The 22,980-nt window shown below is 33.4% G+C and overlaps 1 protein-coding gene across 1 annotated transcript in view; it reads right to left on the reverse strand.

The window, feature by feature from the left end:
• LOC145249002 (latrophilin-like protein 1) overlaps positions 1-20,489 on the reverse strand; it is a 49,011-nt gene extending 28,522 nt beyond the window's left edge. The window contains exons 1-3 of the mRNA XM_080110856.1: positions 20,107-20,489; positions 9,792-9,862; positions 4,533-4,636 (exon numbers count right to left, since the gene is read on the reverse strand). Of these exons, the coding sequence (XP_079966982.1) occupies positions 4,533-4,636; positions 9,792-9,836 (149 nt within the window). The 5' untranslated portion in view covers positions 9,837-9,862; positions 20,107-20,489. The remainder of the gene's footprint in view (positions 1-4,532; positions 4,637-9,791; positions 9,863-20,106) is intronic.
• Positions 20,490-22,980: the final 2,491 nt, after the last annotated feature.

Here is a 22,980-nt window from a genome sequence, read left to right on the forward strand (position 1 = left end):
GCCGTTCTGCATCTTTTTTTTGTTGGTCGATTTGTCTTTACATCCTTTTCTTTTACGCATCTTAGGGAAATCTCAACCGTGTCTACTCCGCCCACAATCGGAAACCAGACTGACTTGCATGCGAGAGAAAAGATATCTTTTTCTCTTTCTTTCATGCTCTTCCTATTTTTTCTTTCATGCTCTCTTTCTTTCTTTCTTTCTTTCTTTCTTTCCACATTCTCTTTTACACGAACTCGAATGACCTATTTCAGGTGCTATCGTTAATCCCGGCTACAGAGTTTGATATACATCAGCACTTAACCCTTGAACTCTTTTTTTGGACTTACCAACCTTCACAGCAAAATCAAAAATTTTCAACATGCCGGCGTAACCAGGGATATATTACATTTTGCCAAATACGTCCTATGATAGAGTACTGTTGCCACATCTAAGGTGCAACTGCTAAAAGTACCATTTCCTGTTACAAAACCTGGTGAGGATCTTTTCGCCTCTCTACTTCCTTTGCATCACAGAAGAAATTTTGCGAGTCTTTGCTTATCATTTTCATGGCAGGTGCCGTCCTTTTAAATAATCAAACCCAAATCAAGTTCCACGATTACTGATCATCCCAGTATTGCCTCATCACCTACACGACACTCATTGAACCTTATCCTCGAGTGGCTTTGGGCCTTGAGAAGCGGTGACCCCCCGAAAGGGGAGCTATAGATAAAAAAGGGTAGAGAGATAAGATATTTTAAAGGAAATAGGAAACACATGAAGCAATTTTATTTATTTGCGGACATCCTCATCCTCATAGTTGTTGTTTTTACATTCCTGACGAAGGCCAGAGGATGAGTTGGCCGAAACGTTGCGAAACAACAACAACTATGAGGATAACAGTCCGCAAACAAATAAATAAATAAATAAATTACCCATCTCAAAGAATTCCAATAATAAAATAACATGAAGTGATTTGTTTGCAAAAATGAAACGAGATGCTTATGTTGTATACTGGGGGAATATATAAACAGCATAGCTGTAAAACGATCGTATATATGTTTGTCTTGTATATATACGAGTGTCTATTTAAGCAACGTTGAACCTGGTCAGTCCTAAATGGGTGATCATTTGGGACTTCCGGGTGCTTATCTCGGCATTGTTTCCAGTCATCTATCTGAATAAGTTTTTAGTGTTTTTATTCACCTTAAAACGTTTTAAAAGTGTCCGTGACGGGACAGTTACGTACGCATATTTTTTTTTTACACCTAACCGCAATGTTTTATTTGTTTTATTCAATTTCTCGTTAAATGCAAAATTTTCAGTAAAAAAAAACAACCACCACAACAGTTGATTTTATTTATTTATTTTATTAGTTGGAAAAACAAAGATTTAAGCAAAAAAAAAAAAAAAAAAAAATTGTTATATATTTACTTTTTTTACCACTTCTTCGTGCGTAATAATTAAGGTTATGACAACAGCATATTCTTTTCCTTGTTTTGATTCTCAGGTATAGATCCATTGATATCTTATGTTTTTATGTAGAGTGATGTGGTTCTCAGTTGATTAATTGTGTCGGATATATACTCGAGAGTCAAAACAATGAAAAGAACATGCTGTTATAACCCTAGTAATAAGTCGGAAAAGGGAAGACGATACTCAATAATACTTTTCAACGTCCCCCCCCAAAAAAAAAAGTACAGTTGATTTTGTTTATTTAATTTATTATTTTTATTCAAATTCTAGTTAGATGAACGATTCTCTTTCAATAGTCGGAACGTGTGTTTCGTTTCATATGTCCGACATTTCATCTTACGCAATTTTGATTTACTAGGTGATTTCGGCCATTAATTTTTTTTCGCCTGCTATTCAAAACAGTCTAATTTTTTATAAGCTGGCGTAGATAACAATCGTCTTTTTATACAAAATAAAGTCAAGCAGCATTTTTTTTTAAATGATTTCTCTAAATTTAATATTAACCGATTCTAATTCAATGGTAGACATAACTATATGAAATTGGAATATTTGTACTACTCAATTTTGTCATGGGCGCTCTAAAAAGACATTTGTAACACTTAAACAAAGTGTTAGACACGTCGGTCATAACCAGTTATAAAATTCGCATTTTTGAAATAATGTTTTATATGTCGCAGCACGAGGGAAGAGAAAGCTAAGTAATTTGTGTTAAGCGATATACACGCCAGAAATTCTTTTCAAAGTTGAACGAATCAGTTCTTTCGACTTCTGTCTTCTCGCAAACGTCGTATTCTTCACAAGCAAGTTCTTTTCAACCGTCGACTGACCAAAGAAAAAAAGAAAAGAAAAAAAAAAAAAAAAAAAGAAAGAAACGACCCGCAATCTTTGTTTCGGCTTGACTTTTTGTAGCCGTCGGGCGAACCCAATTGTCGCGGAAATGCGAGTATCGCTCACAAACGTTTTTCTTTGTAATCTAACGGTCTCAGGTTCGCTCCCCGACGCAGGCACGCACAACTCATACTTTTTGTGCGCTTTTGCGCATGCTCGTCACATTATACACGTATTGAAACCTCTACTTCAGCACGAAGGTCGCCATATCGAATGTGTGGTTTTGCAGTGGAATCAAAACGTGATTGGTATGAACGCTAAAAAGCAAACGTCTCTAACAGACACACTCTTTCTTTTTAGGCTTTGTTGGAATTCCCTCTCTTCATCAATTCAGAATCAAGGTTTTTACAGGAACGTGTGAACTCAAAATATATTCAACCAATTAAAAACGTTTCAAACTCCAAAAGTGACAATCCTGTGCCAGATTAACAAGTCGATGCGAACTTAAAAACGTCTAGAAAACAGTGGCGGGGTGATAGAAATAAGAGTTCCTCCCGGTTACAACTGTGATGCGCTTCGACCATTAATAGCGCATATCCTAAAAAACTGGAATGCCTCACGCTGCAATTCCTTTAAACCTGCTGGTATATATTCAGTGGACACAGCTATCCAGAAGGTAAACTTACGCACACACATACAGGCAAAGCAACTTTGAAACAAACTTTTTGATACCTTTGGCTACTTCTTATTTAATAATTTTAAAACTTCTTAACAAACTTTTTGATACCTTTGGCTATTTCTTATTTAATAATTTTAAAACTTCTTAACAAACTTTTTGATACCTTTGGCTATTTCTTATTTAATAATTTTAAAACTTCTTAACAAACTTTTTGATACCTTTGGCTATTTCTTATTTAATAATTTTAAAACTTCTTAACAAACTTTTTGATACCTTTGGCTATTTCTTATTTAATAATTTTAAAACTTCTTAACAAACTTTTTGATACCTTTGGCTATTTCTTATTTAATAATTTTAAAACTTCTTAACAAACTTTTTGATACCTTTGGCTATTTCTTATTTAATAATTTTAAAACTTCTTAACAAACTTTTTGATACCTTTGGCTATTTCTTATTTAATAATTTTAAAACTTTTTAACAAACTTTTTGATACCTTTGGCTATTTCTTATTTAATAATTTTAAAACTTCTTAACAAACTTTTTGATACCTTTGGCTATTTCTTATTTAATAATTTTAAAACTTCTTAACAAACTTTTTGATACCTTTGGCTATTTCTTATTTAATAATTTTAAAACTTCTTAACAAACTTTTTGATACCTTTGGCTATTTCTTATTTAATAATTTTAAAACTTCTTAACAAACTTTTTGATACCTTTGGCTATTTCTTATTTAATAATCGGAGATGCGCCACTGTACAACTCATGCTCTCTACCGATCCAACTTATGGCAACAGGACCATTGCCAGAATTCTCAAAATGCATCGCTGGATTGCTACAAATAACAGGGTTGTGCCCAGGGTGATGAAAACAAAGTTTCCGGCCACGGTTATCGTCGTTGGTGTGGTTTCAAGTGAGAACCACATCATGCCCCCTCACATCTTCGAAGTTGGCCTAAAAGTCAACACCAAAGTGTACGTGGATGTGCTGAAGAGTGTGATGATCTCCTGGTGCAATCACGTGACCGCTGGCAGACCCTGGATGTGGCAGCTGAACTCGGCGCCAGCCCACAAGTCCAAAGAGATCCAGGCTTGGCTTCAGAAGTGCTACGACTTTGAACCCTTCTCTCACTGGCCCCTCTCCTCTTCCGATTTGAACCTGCTAGACTATTTCGTTTGGTCATATGTCAACATCACCAACATGACCTCCCACAACACAAAAGCCAACTGATCGACACAATTCGCCGAGTATTCGATAAGCAAGCATACTCCCAGTTCCGGACCCGCATCGAAGAGGTGATTGAGATTGAAGGCGGCTACATTGAATAGATGTCATCTCCACTACATAATCAAGTTACTTGAATTGATTTTTTTTTCAATAAAAGCTTAAAAATAAAGCTGTAATATTGTTTTCTTCAGGGCGACACTTTTATCGTTCCACCCTACATTTACGCATATTGTGGTGACTGAATCGCTAAGTGATTGCCACGAACGTAAAAAAGCAAATGGCTCTAATTGCTACACTCTTTCTTATGGTAAGTAAGGGTTACACGTAAATGTGAGGTGCTAAAACTTACCCGAGATAAGCCCACGTGAATTGGATCATCATCGTACCAGCAAAGTTCAAACCAGTCGACATAACAGTGATTGTTTCCATCTGCTCCGCCACATGATCTGGAAGCTGTAACAAAATATAAGTTTTATATATATATATATATATATATATATATATATATATATATATATATATATATATATATATATATATATATATATATAATTTATTTTACATTTTTAAAACAGTAGTCTATGTACACGAGTTTCGCAGCTCTACACCTCATCAGCGTAGCTTGACTGGACTAGGGCTCGAACTTCGAACCACATGCTCTTTGGTTGAGTGCGTATACTGTTAAGCTATATTATACTCATATTATTTGCTATTTTTTAAATCGCTTTTAAAGTTATGTCGATTTTGCTGTTTTATATATATATATATATATATATATATATATATATGTATATATGTATATATATATATATATATATATATATATATATATATATATATATATATATATATATATAAATTTAAAGGAGATTAGAATAATAGTCTAAAGAGCTAAGTGTATTTTAATGTAATAGTGAAATTACTAGTTTAATTAAAATACAGGAAATGCTCGTTGTAATTTAGATATATAATAAGCTCGATAGTTAAATGTCCTAGAGCTAATTCAATATTAAGTAATGTGATTTATAATTTAAAAATTAAAAAAAATTTTTTTAAATTTAAAAATCAAATTTTAATTAAATTAAAAATCAGTTTCATAAGAAGGAACAACAACAAAGTCAATTATCTGTACGATCGTTTCGGAAATCCGTGCTTTTTATTTGTGGTATACATGAAGTCACGTAGAACAATTATACATAGTTTTTTTGGTAAGCACGGTCTCCTCATCAGCAAATTTAGGAGGGTTTTTATTGAATTCAATTCATACAACTCTCCATCCTTATGCCTTAGCTTCTGACACACACACACACACACACACACACACACACACACACACACACACACACACACACACACACATATATATATAGTCTTGGACGACATCGTCATCAGCGTTTAAGGCGTCAACAAGGTGGTGGTGGGATAATGATTTGGACTGGGATTATCGGAGATACTTTAGTTGGTCCATGGAGAGTCCCAGAAGGAGTAAAAATGACGTCAACTGCTTACATAGCTTTTCTAAGGAGCACTTTCAACCATGTCTGAAGAAGCAAAGGTTCACGTTCAAAAACACATTATCTTTATGCAGGATAATGCTCCCTTGCATGCAGCAAACAAAAGCAAAGAGTATTTGCAATAACTGGGGTTCTCTTGGCTACGGAAGATGGAGAGGCTTGCGAATTCACCAGATTTGAACCCAATTGAGAACCTTTGGAGTATCATGAAGCGACGCCGCAATGCAAGTGGACGCCAATTTAAGAGCAAAGATGAGTTGTAGGATGCTCTCCAAGAGGTATTGCGAGGAATAACTGTTAACGAAATCACAAATCTGACTAATGCAGTTATTGTGTTCTAAGCATTTTTCCTAGTTTATTTAATGTTTGAAAATTATTTCAATAAACAAGTTATGTGTATATTATGTTTTTTTTTTCAACATCGTTAATATTCGTATCTTCCGCCATAGTTTCGTTAATACTGCTTTAAATACTTTTATTTTCTGACTGGAGTAGCTGAATATTATTGTAAGCACTTTCTCAATGTTTCATGGATTTTTATTCACTCGTTCCTTAAATATAAAAAAAAATGTAAACTCATTAATAATTTGATACGCAGGGTAGTTAATTTGGCTAAACTATTCATGTTACGGCACAAACTATTCTCTCAAGGATTGGTTGGTTGTTTTACGGCATATCAATCCTTTTTAGGTCATTTAATGCCGAATCCAGTGATAGAATTTTTTTTTCGAGTCAGTTTCTATTTAACCCATACTTGGAACCCTAACAGGTACTGCTACTCCGGGTCAGAGTGGACCTGAGAGCAATGGTAATTAAGGGGTGGCTCCATACTCTCCAAATCCCGCAAGTTGGAGCCTCACCATCGGATATAGTTTAAGGTCATATATATATATATATATATATATATATATATATATATATATATATATATATATATATATATATATAAAGGAAGTAAGAATGAAAAGTTTACCCGATAAAGTTTATCTGATGAGTTGGTTAGATTTAATTGACTGAAATTTAAGAACTAACCTTGCGATTTTCGGCCATTCTCGGGAACTGCAAGCGGATTTTTATATTCTTTTAAGCTACATTGAATTTCTTTTCCAACCGGATTTTTTTTTTACTCTACAATTTACCTGCACGTTTCGGTTGATATTGAAATTCTGACTACTTATTAAAAAACAAAAACAAAAAACAAACAACAAAAACAAACTTTCCGAGCTTCTTGGATTTACCAACGTCCTAAACAGTGATATTAATGTAAAGAGATTAAAAATACTGGAAGTGTTAAATATAAAAAATATATATAAAAGTGAAACAACCTCAAATAATATAAATTATGTATCCAGTCGGAACATTTAAAATGCTTAGGTTTTGTAAATACTAAATTTGTATATAAAAATAATTGTAAATGTAAATATTAACCCCCCCCCTTGTAAAAATTTCCCACCCATTTAATAACGTATTTTAACACATGACCATGATAAAATATATAAATTTTAACACATGTGATAAAAACGCAATAAAAAAACAACAAAAAACAACAACAATATAATTTTAAGAAGCTAAAAGCCATAATCTGCCTGAGGGTGACGGTATTGTCCCAGTCGAAAGCGTTCGCTGTGCAAAAACAAACATATGAACTCAACTCTTACAACTTTGATAAAAATATAAAAAGAAAAAAATGTGTCCACACAAAGGGTGTCCACAAAGTCTGGCTACATTATGTAGCCAGTATATATATATATATATATATATATATATATATATATATATATATATATATATATATATATATATATATAGGGTGCCCACAAAGTCTGGCTACATAATCTACAGGATGCTTCCACAAACTCTGGCTACATAATGTAGCCAGACTTTGTGGACACCCCCTCTCTCTCTCTCTCTCTCTCTCTCTCTCTCTCTCTATATATATATATATATATATATATATATATATATATATATAATGTCACTTTGTAATAGTTATCGTACTTGACTCACTGTTTTTAGGTTTTAGCTCGCTTTTTTTAAATTTTACTTTTTTTTTACACAGTGATCACCACTTATCAAGGCCCGGAAGCCACTCAGGGATAAGAGTGAACTGTTTAGAAATAGATAATACTCGCATGCATATGCCTAAGTTTATTTCAGTGTTTTTTTGTTTTTTTTTTTTACTTTATTTTTTAAAGGAATGTAACGTTACGCTTAATATCGGGCAATGCCGGATACATCTTTGTTTGTTTATTGATGTTACTGTTAATAGCGGAATTTGTTCCTGATGATAAAGATGCCATCCATCTGAAAAATATTCTTAATCGGATAAAGTACTTGTTGAAATATCGAAATAGAAACTTATAAAAAAAATACGTAGTAGAATTGTAAAAAAAAAATGTGTCTAATCAGAATCAAATATCGTCTTTTTTTTGTTTTATCGAAGACAAATTTTACATTATGACTAGCAACTTAAAAAAAATTACTCCTCATAGTTACATTAGGAAAAGTAGAAGTTTTACAGAATTGAATTTGCATAGATTAACACGCATATGCACTAGCGGTTTGTTTTCAAATGTACGGTCTTTGGAATTCTCAATGTATATTTTTGTCTAAATCTAAATGAATGTTAGGCAAACGTTAGGCAGATTTCTTGCACAAAAGGTCAAGTCAAAACATTCTCTTAAAGTTTTTTTTATTTTACACAACAGTCTTATATATACTGCTTATGGATATGCGATATCAGTTGTAAGGCTAACTAGTTTGCATAATGTTTTTTTTCATTTTATTGATTAATTATGATTTATTTTTTTAATTCCATTATTGTTTTGATTTTAATAGTTGTTTTGATTTTAATGGTTGTTTGGATTTCAATGGTTGTTTTGGATTTTAATGGTTATTTGGATTTTAATGGTTGTTTGGATTTTAATGGTTGTTTGGATCTTGATGGTTATTTGGATTTTAATGGTTGTTTTGGATTTTAATGGTTGTTTTGGATTTTAATGGTTCTTTGGATTTTCATGGTTATTTGGATTTTAATGGTTGTTTGGATTTTAATGGTTGTTTTGGATTTTAATGATTGTTTGGATTTTAATGGTTGTTTTGGATTTTAATAGTTGTTTGGCGTTTAATGGTTATTTGGATTTTAATGGTTATTTGGATTTTAATGGTTGTTTGGATTTTAATGGTTGTTTTGGATTTTAATGATTGTTTGGATTTTAATGGTTGTTTGGATTTTAATGGTTGTTTGGATTTTAATGGTTCTGTTTTCTATTACGTCTTTTTTTAATCTCCTAGACAAAGGTCCTGGACTATATCCGATGGTGAGGCCGCAGCTGTCGGGCTTTGGGGAGTGTGAAGCCACCCTTTAATTGCCATTGCTCCCAGGTCCACTCTGACCCGGCCAACGACGATAATAATAATAATAATAATAATAATAATAATAATAATAATAATAATAATAATAATAATATGACCTGGGACGCGTTTTATACAGTTTTGCCCATTAGATTTGCTTTTTAGTAAAACTTGTTCTTCAAAACTTCATTTTTTCAATCATTTTTTTAACAAAAAAAAAAAAACCTCAAAAAACCCCACCAAACTATTTTCATACATTTCCATTTAAAAAAAAATGTTCCTAAATATTTTTACGTTTTCCGTAAGAGCTCTGTGGGTTTGATTAAAGACTTTAGCGGGCCAGATCTGGTCTTCGGGCCGTAGTTTGGAGACCCCTGATCTATACAAATAAATGCGAAATTTTTAAACTTGAGTTTGCAACTGAGTTATGAATGAAATGTTCATTATTTTTTAGTCATGTTTCAAATATTTTAAATAGCAAACCTGGCGAAGCGATAGCTAGTCCGTAAAGTCAGCTAGTTTTGAACAAAGACACACAAACTAAAACCAAAGAAGCCTCGAGAGTGCCGTAAAAACTATATCTCTTATGGCCCAGGAGCAGGTTTAGACTTTCTATCCTTCCCTCAGAGTGTGGAGATGGTTGTCGGGGGTAGTTGGTACAGTCACTATGAGTGTAATGATAAAACTTCCCATACAAAGAAAAAAAAAAAAAAAAAAAAGCAAGAAATTTTTCCACTGACCGTAAAATTCCCAAACTGTCCAAGAAACAAGTAGTTGACCGCCATTTTGCCTTACTTTTTTGGATCACAAACTAAAAGAAACAAAAAGGGAAAAAGACAGCATAAATTTCATTTAAAAGTAACAAAACAACAACAATAAAAATAACAAAAGAAAAAACGTTTTAAAATCATTCATAAAATAATCTTTAAAAAGGAGTTATCCCCCTTAGAACTATTTAGTTACGACTATAGATGGCGCTATGGTCGATTGGTTTGAGTTTACTTCTTTTTTTTTTCTTTACATTGCTCAAAGGTACATGTACGCCATTAAACACATATTTATTATAAGTTTCCATAAATCAAATATCTATTTTAAGATCGATCCAGTTTATTTTTTGTTATAACAAAAATTCTACATTAGCATAGTATTAATTTTTATCGGTTATTCCTTCAGAATTTTTTCTTTGTTAAGTAAATAGCATTAATCTATCGGCTTTTTTTACATTGGAGTCACCATTTATCAAGGCCCAGAGGCCACTGGAGGATAAGGGTTAACGAGTTGTCAATGGGACAATATCGTAGTAATCGTTAGTAATGGAAATTTGGTAAATTGGATTACTTAAGGGAAACGGCTCATAAAGAACTTGTTTGCATTGGACTTGAAGACGACCATATTGTAGTCAGCTGGAAAGCAGGCAAACGGAAGAGAGTTCCACAGGTGTGCAGTTCTAAGAAAGAAGCTTTCTTCATGGAATCTACGTTTAGGTTTAGGAACAGATAAAGAGTGGGGAAAATTATTGATAGTGGTTTCAACTAGACGGGTGTTTCTCGTGAAAGTTTGGCGAGAGGGGACCATAAATTGGAGTTCAGACGAGCACGTGCCATGAAAATAGCGATAAAGCAGAGACAGGCTCGCAAGGTCTCTTCTGTTAGAAAGAGGTTGCAGGGAAGAGAAAAGGGCATCCCCACTAGGCTGTCAAATCAGGATAAGGTCTTTCTGGCAGCTCCTGCCCAGATGTGGTAGCAGTACTCCATCATTGGACGTACTTGGCTCGTATATAGGTAGAGAATTGCATCAGCCGTAAGATATCTACCGAATCGATAGAAGGATTCCACCATTTTTCCAGCGACCTTGGCAACGGATGTAATGTACGTGTTCCATTTCAGATCAGGAGTAAAGCTCAATCCCAGAGGCATGTCAAAACATAGAGCTACCCCAAGACGAGAGCCATTCATTTAAAGATAGAAGCTTGGTTTTAGATGCATTAATAGTAACCAGCCACCTCTTTCCCCATTGTACCACGTGCTCGGCTTTCATCCATGTTAACTTATTTATCACCACCAAATGAAATCCTATTACGTTTTTGAATTTTTGAAATGAGGGTTGGTTATTCATATCATTTGAACTCTTTAGACTTGACATAATCAAATCCTTCTTAGATAAGAGAAAAATCCAGGTTGTCCTCGACGGTCGTACACCAAAACAACATGATATAAATATGGGTGTGCCACAGGCGTCAATCCTTGGACCTTTATTATTCCTGATATTCATAAATGAACTCCCCGATAAAATGTTCTCGGAGATGGGAATATTCGCGGATGACACCATGCTCTATAATAGACATGAGGGTAAAACTAATGAACACTTATCTAAGAAAAGTGCTCAAACTCTAGAGGAAGACCTTTAGTCTGTAGTGGAATGGGGCCATAACTGATTGGTAACGTTCAACGCTGCCAAAAACTAAGCTCGTTTCCTTTAATAATGACAAGAAACCTTCTCAGCCACTGATTGCCATGGCTAATGATACACTGCTGAATGTACTTCCCTCAAGCTCTTAGAGTTAACATTCATAGACAACATGAATTGGAACAAATACGTTGAGGCAATTGCCAGGGCTGCTGCGAGAAAAGTGAGCTTTTTCTATCGTGCTAAAAGGCTAAAATACTAAAGAGTATCGCTATGAGGCCACGGTTCGCCCATGCATGGAATATTGTTGCCACACCTGCCACTAGTCTCTAGCTCCTAGACAGGGTTCAAAAAAAGAGTCACCAACCTAATAGGCCCCACACTATCAATTAAACTCCAACCTCTGCCCCATCGCCGAAACGTTGCATCCTTGTACTTGTTTTACAAGTATTTCAATGGCAAGTTCTCTGACGAACTCCGAGTACAAAAACCCCCTCGAAGACAATACCCTCAACAAACCCGACAAGTAACAAAATCCCACCCCTACACTGTAGGGATCCCTAGATGACGCAAAGCCTTCTCTCGAACTGATGCATTGGAATTCCATCCCAGACCCCTGCTTCCCTGATTGTACTGACATGCATTCAAGTGTAATGTAAAAAGATCTCGCTACACAACTCCCTAAATAGTATCCCTGCAAATCTGGTTCCAAATAGTAGTCCCTCACGACTAAATGACTCTGTGCCTTGTTTGGGGTGAAATGACAATAACAAAAAACAAAAAACAAAACAAAACAAAACTACTGTTCTCATCTTGGGTGTCAATTTCAAGTTCCGGTCATTGTAACCTCCGACCTTCTTCAAGTGTATCTTGTTGAACTCGGGCATGATTCTGTCGAACTCAGGAATCCGTCCTCAAGGACTGGTGGCGTTCTGAAACTGACACTCAAGATGAGAACAGTAGTCTGAGCATTCCAAATAATACGAAGTTGCAGTAGCAGGAGCAGCATATACTCGCGGCTTGAGATTTTGAATATGTTTTATTTTATAACATCATTGCTGATTGGTTGTAGCAGTCAACTTCCCTTCTGGCTTGTCCAATCAAAGACCATCACTCAGGTGACTTGATAACGTGACTGAGTTTATAAAAGGTCAAATACACGGCAATGCTCTCTCTTTTTCCTCGGCTCTCGCTGACAGCACACTCCTCTGTTGGGGTGCAACTTCGCTCGGGCCTTTGACCCTGGGTTGACAAGAAAACAATCAAGCCAACATGGCTACCGTTGCACACGGACTTCAAAACGGTAAATACATGAACTCTTAAATATTCCTAAAAACTCCCTAATCTTTTGTCACGCACGCTTCTACTATTAACTTCAACACGTATCCATGAACTTTCTCTTTCAATAGCTGTGTTTTATATTTTATCTACGTCCATACACACCAACTCTTTTCACGATTAACCCTCTTCTATTTTTCTTACATAATAACGAAGATAATAAAGTTGCTGTTAAATTTAGAATGACCCTTGTCATCTATCTAACCTTTTATCTACGTCCATAAAGCATAAACTCCTTTCTATTACTAACCCTTTCTTTTTAAAAATCAGACTAACGAGGATAACCAATAAAGTTGTTCATAAATGAGACTACAAATCCTATGTCTAATTGAAATTTAACGTTTGTGTCTTTCGTTTCTAAATTCTTATTAGCGTCGTCGTTCTAACTACACTGCTTCTATTGTTTGTTTAAAAATTCCAACATAACAGTTTTAAAGTCCTCCATATTTTCATTTCAATCTACTGAGCTTCCTCAGCGTCTTTTTTTTTTTTTCGTAATTTTATTAAGCTCGAATAGGTCAATAAAAATGCCTCGCGATCAATCTGTTGTATCGTAACCCAAAAGTTAAACAATAATGAATACACTCAGAATTCAATGTTAGAAATCAACTATATTTTTTAACTAGCAGGGAGATCCGACGTTATCCGGGATTGAATGATGATAAACGAATGTTTCACATTCCCATATTTTTATCGTCATCGAAATTGGTGAAATAACCCATTTTTCAATCAAATCGATTTATTGCCTTCTCTAGTTGGGGACCCATTGCGGTGCACCTGCAGGAATTTTCACATGCTTCTCCGCAGTGACTTAGCCCACAACACATTGTAGTCTACATTGCTCTATAGGCTACAATGTGTTGTTGACTAAGTCACTGCGGCGAGGCATGTGAAACTTCCTCCAGGTGCACCGCAATGGGTCCCTAACTATTGTTGATTTTATAAAAAAATTATTTTTGTTTTATATATAATGGCGTCAATTAAAGTTCAAAATGCAAAGGTCAAGTATCATGATTCAATTGTGCTCTAAACAGAAACATTTATGTTGAACCCGCCCCTGTCATATCGAATACCTTTCTGCTTGTGCGATGATAATGGCTTCAAATTAAGTTTAAACTGAAAAAGTTAAGTGTTATAGTTCAACTGTGCTTTAAACAGAAACATTCGTTTCGAACGCGCTTCTGTCATAGCAAAGAACCTACTATTGATTTTCTATGTCGAGCCTTTCAGCTTGTGTGGTAATAAAACCTCTCAAATGCACTTGTGATGTTAGGCTGTGTAAAGTGTTGACTTTGGTTCTTTCATCGAATTTTTATCGGTTATTAATACTTATCGAAGACATTCCGATATAAAACCTATCTAAGAACACTGTCAAATGCATGAAGTATATTTGTGTGAAATTTCATAAAAAAATTGGTCCAACCGTTTCGGAGTCCATACGGAACTATCTTTTTCTCTTCTTCCCCCCCTCTTTTCACGCACACACACATACACACACACACGCACACACACACAGACACACACACACACACACACACACACACACACACACACACACTAGTCATAGTCCTTTTGGACTAGTTTAATCTGGCCATGAGGGGTGTTAATCACTCCCGGCAACATTTGCTAACAACTCCGTAACAAGTCGTGCATTCGAACATTTTATTTCTTTACACGATTACAAAACGTATTTATTAGCAGGATCCATAAATCAAAGGACCCTATCCAACCCCGTTTGAGTGAATTTTGAGATCGTTCCATGATGAATGTTTTCCGATTAAATATTTTGTCAATGTGAAATTCCTAAAAGTGAAAAAATTTCCAGTGGTTCTTCTGCAGCTAATTATCATTTTATATGCATTAATTTATTGTTATTAAATCAGATCCTTTCATGTCCAATTGAAAATGAACATTTGTGTCTTCTGGTTCCTCATTTAGGAATTTACTTAATATAAGAATGGGAAAAATTACTCACTGTAGACTTATTCTTTATATTCATCAAATTATGAGACAACTTCACACGCGCATGCGTGTGTGTTTCTCGTATCATAACAACCTTGATAATCACACAGTAAATTAATATTTTTTTTTCTTATTTACAACTATTTTATTTATTTTGAGTTCTATTCCTTTTTGAAATGCTATTTTCATAAAATACATCGGATGGAAATTGTTTTTGGACAATCTTTTTTTTAATTGTTTTATTTCACACATTACTAGGGCTATGACAACAGCATATTCTTTTCATTGTTTTGATTCTCAGGTATATATCTATTGATATCTTATATGGTTTTATGTAGTGTGATATGGTTCTCGGTTGATTAATTGTGTCCGTGTCGGATATATACTCGAGAGTCAAAACGATGAAAAAGAATGTGCTGTTGTCATAGTCTTAATAATTACATAGTAAATTCATATATTTTTTCTTAATCACTAATAATTTATTTATTTATAGTTCTGTTCCTTTTTGAAATGCTGTTTTCATAAAATACATCGGATGAAAATTGTTTTTGGACAAAACAAAACACTAAAAAAATAAATATGAATTGAAACAAAATTCCAATAAATATTTTGTAGAATAAGAATGCAAAATCTCTTTCTAACCTTTAAGAACAACTTTATTGATTATCTCCAGATGTAGAAAAAGGGTTAGTAGTAGAATGTGTTCATGCGTATGGACGGAGGCAAAGGTTAGACAGTTCTGTTAGAAGAGAAAGAATTCATGTGTGTTCATGGGTAAGGGCCAGCAATAGCCATGATGGATTCTCCTTGACGAAGCCGAACCCAGGGCCAAAGGCATCGGGTGGGTTCTGTTGCGTCTCAAGAGAGGTTTGGATTGATTTGAGCCACGTGATGTGTGTTGTTAGTACAGAGAGAGAGAGAGAGAGAGAGAGAGAGAGAGAGAGAGAGAGAGAGAGAGAGGGGGGGAGGGTTGCCGTGCGTTTAACTTTTTTTATAAACTGTGTTACATGTTCAGCTCGCCTAATAGATGTCATCTGATTGGGCAAGCCAGGAGGGAAGTTGACTGTTAGCACCAATCCGCATTGAACTTATAAACTAAAAATCTCAAACCGTGAGGTGTCGCTGCTGCTAGGATTTATTGTTTCTTTTAAAGGATTTTTTCTTGTGTACAAAAGTTATTTCCCCTGATATATTTTTACGGAAATACTATTTCCTAACATGAAGACGTACCAATAATTGTTTTTTGAAAATCTGATTATTAATTGATTTTCATAAACTAAAAGAAAATGAGTGTTGACTCAGAATAACCAGAAGTTATTTCCCATGAATTATACTACCCAACGAATGCATACTATACCTCCGGAAAAAAATGCATATATTAATTCATTCACGTGCTGATTTAGAATCGGATATATTTTTTCCTTGACCGATTTTTAATTCAGATGAACTGTATCCGACTGGCTGTGTTTTCACGCCGTGTTTTTTTGTCTCCTTAGTTTGTTTGTCTAAACTTATAATGCACAAAACAGTGATGTTATTTTTTTTATTTTTATTTTCCTTTGAAAAACTCAGCCACGTTCTTCAGAGCTACTAATAAAAACATCAATTTTTCTCTACAAAAAACAAAAAAAAACAAAAAAACTAAGCACTATCAATAAATATTGGAAGGTATAATGAACTTGAAGCATAAAAGTTCTTTTGTTCTAAATGATTGGATTTTGAATTAAATAACCCGAAAAGAATTGATATGCCAGAGAATAAAATAAAATACAGAAATAAAAGAAACACTCAAACCAAAAACAGTGAATAAATATTTGAAGATATAAAGAACTTGAAACAAAAACCCTTTTTCCAAAATTACTAGATTTGGCATTAAATAACCCGAAAGGGTTGGTATGCCTTAAAACAACTCATCCAACGTAATTTGTTTGTTTATCCTGACACTACATATTCTGCGTTTGGGACAATTTATATAGTCTGTTAATGTAGCTTTTTGTTAGCAAGTGTACGTGATTTCAGCTCTTTTATGTATTATGTTTCCTATTTTCTTCGTAATTTGGTATTTGGCAATTTAACGGGGTTTTTTCTAAATTTTCTTTCTTCCTCTATATTTTGATCGCATGTGTATTAAAATAAAACAAACAAAATGGCAACCACCTCTTTTGAACATACAAACAAACAAACAAACAAACAAAAAACAAAACAAACACGTAGTCAGTACAAAAGAGTAAAAAAAAAAAAAATCAAATGTTATTTTTCAAAGGTGATATGATATTATGATCCCAATTACTCCCCTGTGTTACTCTTAGTCTTTTGGCTAGGAACAAAGTATAGTATCTGTTTGGATGCTACATTTTACTTATTCTCTTCTTTTTTTTTAAGATTTTCTGGATTGAAAATAATTTGTATTTGTGTTTCATTCTCGAGTGTTCCTTTTAGAGCAGTTGGATTTTCCTCGCAACAAAATCCAAGCTTGTGTTTGATTCTGTCCCCGTGAGGAGGCAAGTAAATAGGTACTTCCCTTTATTATAAAATAAAAAGTACTAAATTACTCTCTGCTTTATCATTATTTTCATGGTAAGTGCTCGTCTGACCTCCAATCTATTCCCCCCCTCGCCTAACTTTCACGAGAAACACTCGTCTAGCTGAAATAACTATCAATAATTTCCCCCACTCTTTATCTGTGCCTAAACATAAACGTAGATCCCATGAACAAAGTTTCTTTCTTAGAACTGTACACCTGTGGAACTCTCTTTCATTTACCTGCTTTCCAGCTTACTACAATATAATCGTCTTCAAGTCCAATGTAAACAAGTTCTTGATGAGTCGTCCCCTTTAATCTAATTTACCAAATTTCCATTACTAACGATTATTACGATATTGTCCCATTGACTACTGTACACTCGTTAATCCTCCGGGCCTTGATAAGTGATGACTCCTTTGTCAAAAAAAAAAAGAAAGAAAAAGTGTCCTCCTTTCCCAATGTATCGAACAAGCATGACAGTTGTGGTCTACGAGCAGGATTCTGTTATTAACTATTTTAGATACGCTAAATATCCGAAATTCTTACGATTTTCCTGAGATTAGAACACATTTTGAATTTATTGTATTTATTTGCTTCCCCACGAAAGCAAATTAGACACAAGGTCGTTTTTTTAATGTGGGGTTAAACCAGCTCCCTTAAAACAAGGATAAAAAGGGGGAATTCTAGCAGTATCCAAAAACATAGTAATTGTCTCAGTATGGAGGGTTTCCCCTACATTGACCAAGGACCAATTAATTTATGTGCAGAGTCTGCAGATCAGATACTACACTTTGATCCCGGCCTGAAGTCAAAGAACAACAGGGTCAAATTTTGAATTTATTGAAGTATAAAACACGGCCATCGTCGTCTATAAAAATAAATAGAAATTAACTCTCATAGCTTAAATAAACTTCTTCCGTTTATAAATGTAACTTTGGTCGGCAATAATAATAATAATAATAATAATAATAATAATAATAATAATAATAATAATAATAATAATGACAATAATGTTAATAATAATTGTTAAATGTTGAAACATTATGTTGAACAAAGATGGCGGTAGTAAATCAAATCGGCGAAGAATCAATGCAGTCACGATCTCGAGTGTTGAGTAATTCTTAATAAAAAAGATGGCGGCGAAGAATCAATGCAGTCACGATTCAGTCGTTTTAAGACGGAGGTTGACAGCGAGCTGAACTGAATCCTTCTAATAATGATAATAATGATAATGATAATAACAATAAATATAATGATGATAATAATAATAATAATAATAATAATAATAATAATAATAATAATAATAATAAATATAAGAAATTAAATAAATAAACTTCATATAATATTTTTAAATAGAACAGTTAAAACAATTATATTACAAAAGCAATAAATAAAACGGAACAAATTATTAAAACAGATTTTTTTATTTAATATGCAATTGAGGTTACTCATTGAATGTAGATTTCTTTTGAATAAATGGTATATATAGAACTGCTGCTGGAATGAGAGTGTATAAAGTTCTGTTTTCAGTATGAAAATGAATTTGTGAAATAGCGTACGTTTTGTGCGTATTCATCGAATTGTGAACAAACAAACAGACAAACAGAAATGCGACTTTATTATAATAGAATTATTTATTGTTGTTGTTGTTATTATTATTATTATTATTATTATTATTATGACATGCTGAACAGATTGACTTTAAAATCAATTTAGTATTACGTATGTAATAGGAAGAAATATGCATTTTGTAAATTAGTAAACGTAATTACATTCATTAGTAAAATAAACCTCCGGTTGATATAATAATTGGAACGGACCGTAGAATATGTCAGAAATAAAGTATATTGCATCAAAGTATTTTATATTCATAGTTTTCTTTTTAATCACAAGAATTATATTCTGTTCCAATCTTTATATCGACTAGAAAAATATGCAACCATATTGAAAATGTGTCGACGTATTCTGGCTTGTTTACTGATTTAAAAGAGTTTTGTTTTTTCATGCGTAATAGTAAATTGATTTTAACGTTATTACGTTAAACGTGCCATTATCTTTAAAAAAAACATTTTTCAGCTATTGCACGCCGGAAATCGAAAAGTTTACACTACTACTACTACTACTACTACTACTACTACAATAATAATAGTACGATAACAAATATCATAACAACAACAACAACAACAACAACACAATAATAATACAGTAGAACACCGGGATATGGCATTAAAAATTAGTAGAAAAATACAGTACAGTATATAATACACATGTATATAATCAAATAACATTATAAATACGCCGTAAGGCGAGGCAAATGTCGTAATCAAAGACCGGTAAAACATCGTATTCCACATCGTAACTTTAAAAAAGTATCCTATGGCCACTGTATCCCAGGGTTCTAATGTAATAATAATAATAATAATAATAATAATAATAATAATAATAATAACAAATATTCGTAAAAGGTTAAGGAAGATGGAAAGATTGAGAAAAGAAAGCACTAACCAGACCTCCTCTGGATGAGTGCGAAGAGGACTGGGACCTTGGGCAGGCGTGTTGCCAACCAAATTCCAGTGAAAACTAATAGTTGGTAAACGGCTGTTGCGATAATGCAAAGGCATTTGCAAAAGTTATCGAAAGAAACGGTGACTACTGGGGGGGGGGCGTGTTGTCACTAGGACTCTAGGGAATACCACAGGTTGTTCTCTTCTCAAAGGGAATCTTTTGATGACGGCCTGTGTGAAAACTCCTAGCGAATGATGGTGATGATGAGGAGGAGGAGAAGGAGGAGGAGGAGGAGGAGAAGAAGAAGAAGGGATACTCACAAATATTAACAAACGCAGAGAAAATAATTAAAAAAAAAAAGATCTGCACGATTTCCCGTTTAACTTGCTGTAAAATGTGGACGACTTAAACTTTACTCAAGGGTCAATTTAAGTCGCCATTGAACCGCTGTTTTCTTTCGTTGAGCCGAGTATTGCAACTTTGAAACTGACTTCGCTGTCACAATACTAGAAACAAACTTGAACTGCGTCTTTGAATAAATGGTCTTAACTTGGTTCCAGTTTGGTATTCTTCTTTGTAAAAAAAAATCAAACAAAAACAGAACCAAGATAAATGCAGCAAGTTAAATGAGAAAAATCGCCTCAGATCTTGGGACTGAGTGGAACGGCGTATTTTTCAGTTATGTTGTCTTTTTTTCTTTTTTTTTTTTTTTCTAGTCCACAATGTAAATTAAAAATATCAATCAATAATCTGCGTATTTGCTAAGCTGGCCAGATCACCATGGCGATCATATTAAAGTCTCGGGTGTGATAAGAGAAAGACGCTTAATTTAGAGATCAACAGTCAAATTAGTACACTAGCAACATATAGCAAAATAAATAAAAATTGAACAACAGCTATGTTCTCTGATGAAGGCGACTATCGTCGAAAGCACTAAGATTAAAATAAAAAAAAAGGTAGGTTGCATAGAATTCCTCTTATATTAAAAATTTTTTTTTTTTAAAAACGCAAAATATGTAACGAAACGAAAATGTTATAGTAAAAAAAATCCAATACGAACTACGCAAGACATTTTAAAACGTTACTACTTTTCTCGAATGCAATATCTTTTATAGGATTTTACGGACTTTGTTAACGGCGTCCACGAACCTGCTGATTTTAATACTCGAATTTTTAATCGACCGATATTTTTAATCAACTTTTCGTCGACTCTATATATTTTAACTTATCGCCGTTTACTGTATATTTTAGTTTTCAATTTTAATTCTCATTTTCGCTCCTTCGCACTTTTATTTCAAAACCTGATGATAATTCATTGACGAATCGAAAGCGCTCGAGGCAGCAAAAACCATGAAACAGTGATTAATATTTTTGATTTTGATACAAAAAAGATTATACGGAAAATCAAAAAATTAAAAAAAAAAAAAGAATCATAAAGCAAAATGCCTCCGTTGCATTCAATAATATCTGCTTATATATATGTATATATATATATATATATATATATATATATATATATATATATATATATATATTGACCGCGTTCCTAACCTGTTAAAAATATTTTTTACAAACGAGACGCTTCACTATTTCAAGTAATTTACATGAAATTTGGACTGAAGCATATAAACGCGTTCAGATTTAAAACGAAACAGTAAGAAAAAAAACTGGTTGAAGACGACTGAGGAAAATCAGTTGAAAATACTTGCAAAAAACAAAAAACCAAAAGCAAAAACAGATGGACGAAAACGATTACGGAACTTTCTTACATAAATTCGGCAGAGATATTAGAACGACCATACGAAAAATGGAGAAATTACAAAAAAAAAGACGATTAAACAGAAACACTTCGTGCTATTCAACAATATATGTCTAAATAAAAACATGTTGCCTAAATACACAATATTATATATATATATATATATATATATATATATATACATATATATATATATATATATATATATATATATATATGTATGTATATATATATATTTATATATATATATGTATGTATATATATGTATATATATATGTATATATACTTATATATATATATGTATATATATGTATATATATTTATATATATATACATTTATATATATATATATATATATATATATATATATGATGATTGCAACGTCTTGTCAGACGAGTGCTACTCCCTTAGACACTTAAAGTCCATGAGCCCAAAAATGACTTCCATCGCCACAGGACCATTTTTATAGACTGAGGGAGTATATATACGAATATGATGTTACAGAGACTGAGGGAGTATATATACGAAGATGATGTTACAGAGTCTTAGCTTTGTACGACAGCTAAGTCTCTCTCGGTTCAAAATGTTGAGATCCAGCAACAAGCAAGAGCAAGATAGCCAGCAACAAGTTAAACTGCAGACCAGCTTAATATATATAAACTACTTAATCCATTGGCATGATTTTTGGCATGATCTTTTCGATCTATGACAGCTATGTACATCATAAATGTTTTTTCGTATTTTTGTTAAAAAAAAAAAAAATAACACGGAAAAATATTTATAATGTATGAAAAAAAAACCCTCGGATTTACAACAATTGAACAAATAGGGAGCAAGGGCTGAAATCTTTTCTATAGCACGAAGGCCGCCATATTATGTATTCCGTTTCCTAAATACGCACGAATCGGGACATAAAAATTTTTTTTTTTAAACTTGAATGCCTACTAGACACTGTCTTCGAGGAGTTTGTCAGGACATGACATTAGTGCACTTTCCCTTAAGCCCTTTTCTCTTCCCTGCAACCTCTTTTCCACAGAAGATACGTTGCGAGCCTGTCTTTGTTCTATCGTTATTTTCATGGCAATTGCTCGTCCGAGCTCTAATTTATGCCCTCCCCTCATTAACTTTCACGAAAAACACTCGTCTATCTGAAATCACTATCAATAATTAGATGTAGAGAACCGACTTCCAGTATTTTAGAACAGGGTTTTCTAAACTAGGCTCCACGGAGTCCGAGAGATGTTGAGGGGATCCGCAAGCTCTTTAAAGCTTGCGGAGCTTTATATGGAAAAATTAAATGGGTACATATATTTAATTATTGATTTTTTTTTTTTTTTTACTGGAGATAGATATGACATATATAACTACAGGTGCAAAGAGTTTCAGGATGGTTCATGAAAAAGTAAATAAAAAGTAAATAAACAAAAAATGTAAC

Source organism: Euprymna scolopes, chromosome 27 (assembly GCF_053919585.1).
Source record: "Euprymna scolopes isolate OS-2025 chromosome 27, ASM5391958v1, whole genome shotgun sequence".
Lineage (NCBI taxonomy): Eukaryota > Metazoa > Mollusca > Cephalopoda > Sepiida > Sepiolidae > Euprymna > Euprymna scolopes.